The sequence below is a fragment of the Oncorhynchus mykiss genome, chromosome 24, assembly GCF_013265735.2.
Source record: "Oncorhynchus mykiss isolate Arlee chromosome 24, USDA_OmykA_1.1, whole genome shotgun sequence".
Classification (NCBI taxonomy): Eukaryota; Metazoa; Chordata; class Actinopteri; order Salmoniformes; family Salmonidae; genus Oncorhynchus; species Oncorhynchus mykiss.
The window spans coordinates 38,435,529-38,446,741 of NC_048588.1; the positions used below are offsets into that span (position 1 = coordinate 38,435,529).

General features: G+C 45.3%; 1 protein-coding gene across 6 annotated transcripts in view; it reads right to left on the reverse strand.

The window, feature by feature from the left end:
* Positions 1-812, reverse strand: part of ryr1b (ryanodine receptor 1b (skeletal)) — a 233,601-nt gene extending 232,789 nt beyond the window's left edge. For all 6 annotated transcript variants that reach the window (XM_036961172.1, XM_036961171.1, XM_036961170.1 and 3 more), the window contains exon 1: positions 505-812. In XM_036961172.1, coding sequence (XP_036817067.1) covers positions 505-552 — 48 coding nt within the window. In that variant the 5' untranslated portion in view covers positions 553-812. The remainder of the gene's footprint in view (positions 1-504) is intronic.
* Between the last annotated feature and the right edge of the window lie 10,401 nt (positions 813-11,213).

Here is an 11,213-nt window from a genome sequence, read left to right on the forward strand (position 1 = left end):
TATAGCTGCGATAAAGTGTGTAAAGATAAAGGTTGGTAGCTCCCGTACACACACACACACACACACACACACACACACACACACACACACACACACACACACACACACACACACACACACACACACACACACACACGTACACATACACATACACACACACACACACACACACACACACACACACACACACACACAGCCAGTCCAAAAGCCAGCATGTGTCCAGACAGGGCAGGTCTCAGGTCAGCCCTAACAGCCCAAACCCCTATACCCTAACCCCTAACAACCCTAACCCCTACACCCTAACAGCCCTAACCCTCATACCCTACACCCTAACAGCCCTAACCCCTATACTCTAACAGCCCTAACCCTCATACCCTACACCCCTAACCCCTAACAACCCTAACCCCTATACCCTAAGAGCCCTAACCCCTATACCCTAAGAGCCCTAACCCCTATACCCTAAATTGGTTCAGAACCCAGGTGGAAAGTAAAGCAGCAACTCACCGTGCGAAGGAACTGAATCTCCTCCTCTCCTTCTCCTCCTTCTGCCATCTTTCTGTTTTCTCTTCTCCCGGTTCTATCTGCAGCTCTGAGAGAAAAGCCAGAAAATCCTCCTGTTCTCTAACTCTCTTTCTCTTTTAGTCCTTTGCACAAAAATCTCTCTCTCTCTCTCTTTCCTTGCTATCTTTCTCTATTCGCAACACCCCTTCTCTCTCTCTCCTTGCTACACCTCTCTATCTCACTCTCTCTCTCTGGCTCTCAGAGTGTGTGTGGGTGGGCTGGAGGACAGAATGAGTCCTGTGGCTCTCACCATGTTGGGAGAGAGAGTGACGGGTAGGTTGGGCTCTCCCCAGCTCTCTGGGGGGGGGGGGGGGATGGGGGGCGGGGCAAGCACCTTGTTACACGTTCTAACAGCTTCCACCTTGCAGCCATGTTTGTAGAAGTGGGCCACTCCCCCCCCCCCCTCCCTCCTAGACTAACAGGCTATAAAAGGAAAGCTTGTGAGGACTCAGGAGATCACACCCACAGGAACACACTGGAATACACAGGTGCACACAGGAACACACAGGAGCACACAGGAACCCACAGGAACACACTGGAATACACAGGTGCACACAGGAACACACAGGAACCCACAGGAACATACAGGAACACACAGGAGCACACAGGAGCACACAGGAGCACACAGGAACCCACAGGAACGCACTGGAATACACAGGTGCACACAGGATCACACTGGAATACACAGGTGCACACATGAACACACAGGAGCACACAGGAGCACACAGGAACACACAGGAGCACACATGAACATACAGGAGCACACAGGAACACACAGGAGCACACTGGAATACACAGGTGCACACAGGAACACACAGGAGCACACAGGAACACACTGGAATACACAGGTGCACACAGGAACACACAGGAACACACGTGAACCCACGTGAACTCACAGGAACCCACAGGAACACACAGGAACACACAGGAGCACACAGGTGCACACAGGAACACACGTGAACACACGTGAACCCACGTGAACCCACGTGAACTCACAGGAACCCACAGGAACACACAGGAACACACAGGAACACACAGGTGCACACAGGTGCACACAGGAACACACAGGAACACACAGGAACCCACAGGAACCCACAGGAACACACAGGAACACACGTGAAAACACGTGAACTCACAGGAACCCACAGGAACACACAGGAGCCCACAGGAACACACAGGTGCATGTACACACAGGAACACACAGGTGCATGTACACACAGGAACACACAGGTGAACCACGACTCCATTTTGTTGCTCCCTACCTACAGACAGGAGCTAAAACAAGAAGCTCCCACGCTGAGGTCTGTTCAACGCTGGTACGACCAATCTGATTCCACGCTCCAAGACTGCTTCCATCACGTGGACTGGGATATGTTTCGTATTGCGTCAAACAACAACATTGACGAATGTTGACGCTGATTCGGTGAGCGAGGTCATTAGAACGTGCGTTGAAGATGTCGTTCCCATAGCAACGATTAAAACATTCCCAAACCAGAAACCGTAGATTGATGGCAGCATTCGTGTGAAACTGAAAGTGCGAACCACTGCTTTTAATCAGGGCAAGGTGACCGGAAACATGACCGAATACAAACAGTGTAGCTATTCCCTCCGCAAGGCAATCAAACATGGTAAGCCTCAGTACAGAGACAAAGTAGAATCGCAATTCAATGGCTCAGACACAAGAGGTATGTGGCAGGGTCTACAGTCAATCACGGACTACAAAAAGAAAACCAGCCCTACACACCTCCAATTCAATCATTAAGTTTGCGGACGACACAACAGTGGTAGGCCTGATTACCAACAACGACGAGACGGCCTACAGGGAGGAGGTGAGGGCCCTCGGTGTGTGGTGTCAGGAAAGTAACCTCACACTCAACGTCAACAAAACAGAGGAGATGATCGTGGACTTCAGGAAACAGCAGAGGAAGCAGCCCCCCTATCCACATCGACGGGACAGTAGTGGAGAGGGTGGAGAGTTTTAAGTTCCTCGGCGTACACATCACGAACAAACTAAAATGGTCCACCCACACAGACAGCGTGGTGAAGAAGGCACAACAGCACCTCTTCAACCTCAGGAGAATTAAGAAATTTGGCTTGTCACCAAAAAAACTCACTAACTTTTACAGATGCACAACCGAGAGCATCCCGTCGAGCTGTATCACCCACCGCCTGTTACGGCAACTGCTCCGCCCACAACCGTCACCCCACTATCATCCAGAAGGCGAGGTCAGTACAGGTGCATCAAAGCTGGGACCGAGAGACTGAAAAACAGCTTCTATCTCAAGGCCATCAGACTGTTAAACAGCCATCACTAACAATGAGTGGCTGCTGCCAACATACTGACTCAAATCTCTAGCCACTTTAATAATTAAAAATTGGATGTAATAAATGTATCACTAGTCACTTAAAACAATGCCACTTTAAATAATGTTTACATACACTACATTACTCATCTCATATGTACAGTATATACTGTACTCTATACCAACTTAATTGAGGAAAATAAGTACAAAATAAATTTATTTTTGATACTATCGCAAAGCTAACTAAAAAGCAGCATTCCCCAAGTGAGGATGGCTTTCACTTCAGCAGTAATACATTCATGAACTTCTTTGAATAAAAGATTATGATTTTCAGAAAGCAAATTACGGACTCCTCTTTAAATCTGCGTATTCCTTCAAAGCTCAGTTGTCCTGAGTCTGCACAACTCTGCCAGGACCTAGGATCAAGAGAGACGCTCAAGTGTTTTAGTACTATATCTCTTGACACAATGATGAAAATAATTATGGCCCTCTAAACCTTCAAGCTGCATACTGGGCCCTATTCCAACTAAACTACTGAAAGAGCTGCTTCCTGTGCTTGGCCCTCCTATGTTGAACTTAATAAACGGCTCTCTATCCACTGGATGTGTACCAAACTCACTAAAAGTGGCAGTAATAAAGCCTCTCTTGAAAAAGCCAAACCTTGACCCAGAAAATATAAAAAACTATCGGCCTATATTGAATCTTCCATTCCTCTCAAACATTTTAGAAAAGGCTGTTGCGCAGCAACTCACTGCCTTCCTGAAGACAAACAATGTATACGAAATGCTTCAGTCTGGTTTTAGACCCCATCATAGAACTGAGACGGCACTTGTGAAGGTGGTAAATGACCATCAGACCGTCTGGCATCAGACCGAGGCTCTGCATCTGTCCTCGTGCTCCTAGACCTTAGTGCTGCTTTTGATACCATCGATCACCACATTCTTTTGGAGAGATTGGAAACCCAAATTGGTCTACACGGACAAGTTCTGGCCTGGTTTAGATCTTATCTGTCAGAAAGATATCAGTTTGTCTCTGTGAATGGCTTCTCCTCTGACAAATCAACTGTAAATTTTGGTGTTCCTCAAGGTTCCGTTTTAGGACCACTATTGTTTTCACTATGTATTTTACCTCTTGGGGATGTCATTCGAAAACATAGTTTTAACTTTCACTGCTATGTGGATGACACTGTACATTTCAATGAAACATGGTGAAGCCCCAAAATTGCCCTCGCTAGAAACCTGTGTTTCAGACATAAGGAAGTGAATGGCTGCAAACTTTCTACTTTTAAACTCGGACAAAACAGAGATGCTTGTTCTTAGGTCCCAAGAAACAAAGAGATCTTCTGTTGAATCTGACAATCAATCTTAATGGTTGTACAGTCGTCTCAAATAAAACTGTGAAGGACCTCGGCGTTACTCTGGACCCTGATCTCTCTTTTGACAAACATATCAAGACTGTTTCAAGGACAGCTTTTTTCCATCTACGTAACATTGCAAAAATCTGAAACTTTCTCTCCAAAAATTATGCAGCTCTACTTTCCGGCTACCCAGATAAAGCACTAAATAAACTTCAGTTAGTGCTAAATACGGCTGCTAGAACGCGTACAGTATTATATAGAGCCCTTATTGCATGGAACTTCCTTCTGTCTCATATTGCTCAAATTAACAGCAAACCTGGTTTCAGAAAACAGAAAGCAACGCTTCTCGGCACAACGCCTCGCGGCACAACGCCTCTCGGCACAACGCCTCTCGGCACAACGCCTCGCGGCACAACGCCTCTCGGCACAACGCCTCTCGGCACAACGCCTCGCGTCACAACGCCTCTCCCCTATTGGATAGTGTGTGTACGTATTGATATGAAGGCTGTGTGTGCCTTTTTAATAAATGTACGTAGTTCTTGTCTATTGATGTTCTGTATTATGTTTCATGTTTTGTAATAAACACCAGGAAGAGTAGCTGCTGCTTTTGCAAAAAGCTAATGGGGATCCCAATAAAATACCAAATAACATTACTTTTAATGAGCCCATACACCTATAGCTCCTCCCACCCTCCTCCTCTGCTTCAGACATGCATTATGTAAAACACTACATGAAAAAGGCACATTTATGGGTTGAATACTCTAGCGCACATTTTCAACCCCCCAAAAAATTGGGAAATTTGAGGGCACGTCCCAGAAATCTCAGATAACGGACCACATTTGTGCGCGGACGTACACAGACGTACAGTACCAGTGAAAGGTTTGGACACACCTACTCATTCAAGGGTTTTTCTTTATTTTTTACTATTTTCTACATTGTAGAATAATAGTGAAGACATCAAAACTATGAAATAACACATATGGAATCATGTAGTAACCAAAAAAGTGTTAAACAAATCAAAATATATTTTTTATTTTATAATATCAAACAGAAAATATATATATATTTGTAACACTTTTTTGGTTACTAGATGGTTCCATATGTGTTATTTCATAGTTGTGATGTCTTCACTATTATTCTACAATGTAGAAAATAGTAAAACATTAAGAAAAGACGTTAAATGAGTAGGTGTGTCCAAACCTTTCACTGGTACTGTACGTCTGTGTACGTCCGCGCACAAATGTGGTCCGTTATCTGAGATTTCTGGGACGTGCCCTCAAATTTCCCAATTTGGTTGCGTTCAGTAAATTGCTAGAAATTACCAAACCCACTTCCCAGGACACATCTTGAAATTCTGTTATGCGTGTGCACAGAGCTCCTGGCATGTGGACTAGACCAGGAAACGTAGGTAACCAAACTAATGATTACTGTCACGCGCTGACCTAAGAGAGACTTTTTATGTCTCTATTTGGTTTGGTCAGGGTGTGATTTGGGTGGGCATTCTATGTTCTGTTTTCTATGTTTTTGTGTTTCTATGTTTTGGCTAGGTATTTTTTAATTTATTTTACCTTTATTTAACTAGGCAAGTCAGTTAAGAACAAATTCTTATTTTCAATAACGGCCTAGGAACAGTGGGTTAACTGCCTGTTCAGGGGCAGAACGACAGATTTGTACCTTGTCAGCTCGGGGGTTTGAACTTGCATCCTTGCGGTTACTAGTCCAACGCTCTAACCACTAGGTTACCCTCCCTCAATCAGGAACAGCTGTCTATCGTTGTCTTTGATTGGGAATCATACTTAGGCAGCCTTTCCCCCTTTTTGTCATTGTGGGAAGTTGTCTTTGTTAGGGGTACTATAAGCTAAGCGTCACGGTCGTTCATGTTATTTCTTGTTTTGTTGGCGACATTTTAACAAATAGAAGAAACTGTACGCTCACCACGCTGCACCTTGGTCTTCCTTTAATTACTGTCATTTTCATTAAAACAGTCCATGCAGATCTGATACAGAAGGAATTAATGCTCCAACAAAGTACAGCAATCTGTGATTAATGGAACCACAGGGCCTATAGCAGCCACTCTAGACCAGGTGATTAATGGAACTACAGGGCCTATAGCAGCCACTCTAGACCAGGTGATTAATGGAACTACAGGGCCTATAGCAGCCACTCTACACCAGGTGATTAATGGAACTACAGGGCCTATAGCAGCCACTCTAGACCAGGTGATTAATGGAACTACAGGGCCTATAGCAGCCACTCTAGACCAGGTGATTAATGGAACTACAGGGCCTATAGCAGCCACTCTAGACCAGGTGATTAATGGAACTACAGGGCCTATAGCAGCCACTCTACACCAGGTGATTAATGGAACTACAGGGCCTATAGCAGCCACTCTACACTAGGTGTGTGGAATTCAACATCTGTTTTCATTTTACTCTTCTAGACTCAAATATCTCATTTGAAACATGAAACAGGGCCACGCATGAAACAGGGCTGCGTATGAAACAGGGCCACATATGAAACAGGGCCCCATATGAAATGGGGCCACATATGAAACAGGGCTGCGTATGAAACAGGGCCACATATGAAACAGGGCCACATATGAAACAGGGCCACATATGAAACAGGGCCCCATATGAAACAGGGCCACATATGAAACAGGGCCACATATGAAACAGGGCCACATATGAAACAGGGCCACATATGAAACAGGGCCACATATGAAACATAATAATTAGTTGCACGAGCCCGACATCCGCAGTCCAGAAATTTCCTGAAATGTATAAATGCATAATGTCACGTCCTGACCTTAGAGATCCTTTTTATGCCTCTTTTTTGGTTTGGGCGTGAGTTTGGGGTGGGTCAGGGCGTGAGTTGGGGTGGGTCAGGGCGTGAGTTTGGGGTGGGTCAGGGCGTGAGTTTGGGGTAGGTCAGGGCGTGAGTTTGGGGTGGGTCAGGGCGTGAGTTTGTGGTGGGTCAGGGCGTGAGTTTGGGGTGGGTCAGGGCGTGAGTTTGGGGTGGGTCAGGGCGTGAGTTTGGGGTGGGTCAGGGCGTGAGTTTGGGGTGGGTCAGGGCGTGCGTGTGGGGTGGGTCAGGGCGTGAGTTTGGGATGGCACAGGGCGTGAGTGAGGGGTGGGCATTTTATCGCCGTCCACGGGAGGAACTGGAGGCAGCTAAGGCGGAGAGTCAACATTATGAGGGAACACGGCTGGCAAGGAAGCCCGAGAGGCAGCCGTCCCCCCCATCAGAGACTGTATTAGATGTGTTGTTCCCCCATCAGAGACTGTATTAGATGTGTTGTCCCCCCATCAGAGACTGTATTAGATGTGTTGTTCCCCCATCAGAGACTGTGTTAGATGTGTTGTTCCCCCATCAGAGACTGTATTAGATGTGTTGTCCCCCCATCAGAGACTGTATTAGATGTGTTGTCCCCCCATCAGAGACTGTATTAGATGTGTTGTGCCCCCATCAGAGACTGTATTAGATGTGTTGTTCCCCCATCAGAGACTGTATTAGATGTGTTGTTCCCCCATCAGACTGTATTAGATGTGTTGCTCCCCCATCAGAGACTGTATTAGTTAGATGTGTTGTTCCCCATCAGAGACTGTATTAGATGTGTCGTTCCCCATCAGAGACTGTATTAGATGTGTTGTTCCCCCCATCAGAGACTGTATCAGATGTGTTGTTCCCCCATCAGAGACTGTATTAGTTAGATGTGTTGTTCCCCCCATCAGAGACTGTATTAGATGTGTTGTTCCCCCTATCAGAGACTGTATTAGTTAGATGTGTTGTTCCCCCATCAGAGACTGTATTAGTTAGATGTGTTGTTCCCCCATCAGAGACTGTATTAGATGTGTTGTTCCCCATCAGAGACTGTATTAGATGTGTTGTTCCCCCATCAGAGACTGTATCAGATGTGTTGTTCCCCCATCAGAGACTGTGTTAGATGTGTTGTTTCCCATCGGAGACTGTGTTAGATGTGTTGTTTCCCATCAGAGACTGTATTAGATGTGATGTTCCCCCATCAGAGACTGTATTGGATGTGTTGTCCCCCGATCAGAGACTGTATTAGATGTGTTGCTCCCCCATCAGAGACTGTATTAGATGTGTTGTTCCCCCATCAGAGACTGTATCAGATGTGTTGTTACCCCATCAGAGACTGTATTAGATGTGTTGTTTCCCATCAGAGACTGTATTAGATGTGTTGTCCCCCCCATCAGAGACTGTATTAGTTAGATGTGTTGCTCCCCCATCAGAGACTGTATTAGTTAGATGTGTTGTTCGCCCATCAGAGACAGTATTAGTTAGATGTGTTGTTCCCCCATCAGAGACTGTATTAGATGTGTTGTTCCCCCATCAGAGACTGTATTAGATGTGTTGTTCCCCCATCAGAGACTGTATTAGATGTGTTGTTCCCCCATCAGAGACTGTATTAGTTAGATGTGTTGTTCCCCCCATCAGAGACTGTATTAGATGTGTTGTTCCCCCTATCAGAGACTGTATTAGTTAGATGTGTTGTTCCCCCATCAGAGACTGTATTAGTTAGATGTGTTGTTCCCCCATCAGAGACTGTATTAGATGTGTTGTTCCCCCCATCAGAGACTGTATCAGATGTGTTGCTCCCCCCATCAGAGACTGTATTAGATGTGTTGTTCCCCCATCAGAGACTGTATTAGATGTGTCGCTCCCCCATCAGAGACTGTATTAGATGTGTTGTTCCCCCCATCAGAGACTGTATCAGATGTGTCGCTCCCCCATCAGAGACTCTATTAGTTAGATGTGTCGCTCCCCCATCAGAAACTGTATTAGATGTGTTGTCCCCCCATCAGAGACTGTATTAGATGTGTTGCTCCCCCATCAGAGACTGTATTAGATGTGTTGTTCCCCCATCAGAGACTGTATTAGTTAGATGTGTTGTTCGCCCATCAGAGACAGTATTAGTTAGATGTGTTGTTCCCCCATCAGAGACTGTATTAGATGTGTTGTTCCCCCATCAGAGACTGTATTAGATGTGTTGTTCCCCATCAGAGACTGTATTAGATGTGTTGTTCCCCCATCAGAGACTGTATTAGTTAGATGTGTTGTTCCCCCCATCAGAGACTGTATTAGATGTGTTGTTCCCCCTATCAGAGACTGTATTAGTTAGATGTGTTGTTCCCCCATCAGAGACTGTATTAGTTAGATGTGTTGTTCCCCCATCAGAGACTGTATTAGATGTGTTGTTCCCCCCATCAGAGACTGTATCAGATGTGTTGCTCCCCCCATCAGAGACTGTATTAGATGTGTTGTTCCCCCATCAGAGACTGTATTAGATGTGTCGCTCCCCCATCAGAGACTGTATTAGATGTGTTGTTCCCCCCATCAGAGACTGTATCAGATGTGTCGCTCCCCCATCAGAGACTCTATTAGTTAGATGTTTCGCTCCCCCATCAGAGACTGTATTAGATGTGTTGCTACCCCATCAGATACTGTATTAGATGTGTTGCTCCCCCATCAGAGACTGTATTAGATGTGTTGTTCCCCCATCAGAGACTGTATTAGATGTGTTGTTCCCCATCAGAGACTGTATTAGATGTGTTGCTCCCCCATCAGAGACTGTGTTAGATGTGTTGTTCCCCCATCAGAGACTGTATTAGATGTGTTGTTCCCCATCAGAGACTGTATTAGATGTGTTGTTCCCCCATCAGAGACTGTATTAGATGTGTTGTCCCCCCATCAGAGACTGTATTAGATGTGTTGTTCCCCCATCAGAGACTGTATTAGATGTGTTGTTCCCCCATCAGAGACTGTATTAGATGTGTTGTTCCCCCATCAGAGACTGTATTAGATGTGTTGTTCCCCATCAGAGACTGTATTAGATGTGTTGTTCCCCATCAGAGACTGTATTAGATGTGTTGCTCCCCATCAGAGACTCTATTAGTTAGATGTGTTGCTCCCCCATCAGAGACTGTATTAGATGTGTTGCTCCCCATCAGAGACTGTATTAGTTAGATGTGTTGCTCCCCCATCAAAGACTGTATTACTTAGATGTGTTGCTCCCCCATCAGAGACTGTATTAGATGTGTTGTTCCCCCATCAGAGACTGTATTAGATGTGTTGTCCCCCCATCAGAGTCTGTATTAGATGTGTTGTTCCCCATCAGAGACTGTATTAGATGTGTTGCTCCCCAATCAGAGACTGTATTAGATGTGTTGCTCCCCCCATCAGAGACTGTATTAGATGTGTTGTTCCCCATCAGAGACTGTATTAGATGTGTTGCTCCCCCATCAGAGACTCTATTAGTTAGATGTGTTGCTCCCCCATCAGAGACTGTATTAGATGTGTTGCTCCCCATCAGAGACTGTATTAGTTAGATGTGTTGCTCCCCCATCAGAGACTGTATTAGTTAGATGTGTTGTTCCCCCATCAGAGACTGTATTAGTTAGATGTGTTGCTCCCCCATCAGAGACTGTATTAGATGTGTTGTTCCCCCATCAGAAACTGTATTAGATGTGTTGTCCCCCCATCAGAGACTGTATTAGATGTGTTGCTCCCCCATCAGAGACTGTATTAGATGTGTTGTTCCCCCATCAGAGACTGTGTTAGATGTGTTGTTCCCCCCCATCAGAGAACATCCAATGTTATTATACAGTAATGCTGGCCATACACTACACCACTTCTAAATTCTTAACAACTTGGACTCGCTCACATTTCCTTCCCAAGTCTTTAATTCCATCCATCCTCAATAGAAGAACGTGGGCGCTCACATTACATGTTCATGGTGATTCCCAGCAAACTGCTTCATTAGTGTGAACATTATTACGTGCAGAAACATTTATTTGTTGTTTTTAAGATAAGCAAAGCGCGGAATAGTTGGGGTGGACAGGGACAATATGGACTTCTGTTTGACAGATGGATTTTGGAGGTGAAAACTTAGTTATGTCAAAAACATACGGCAATTTTACAATTTCTCTTCTTAAAATCTGATTTTCAGTGTAACTGGCGGCAAGGAAGTC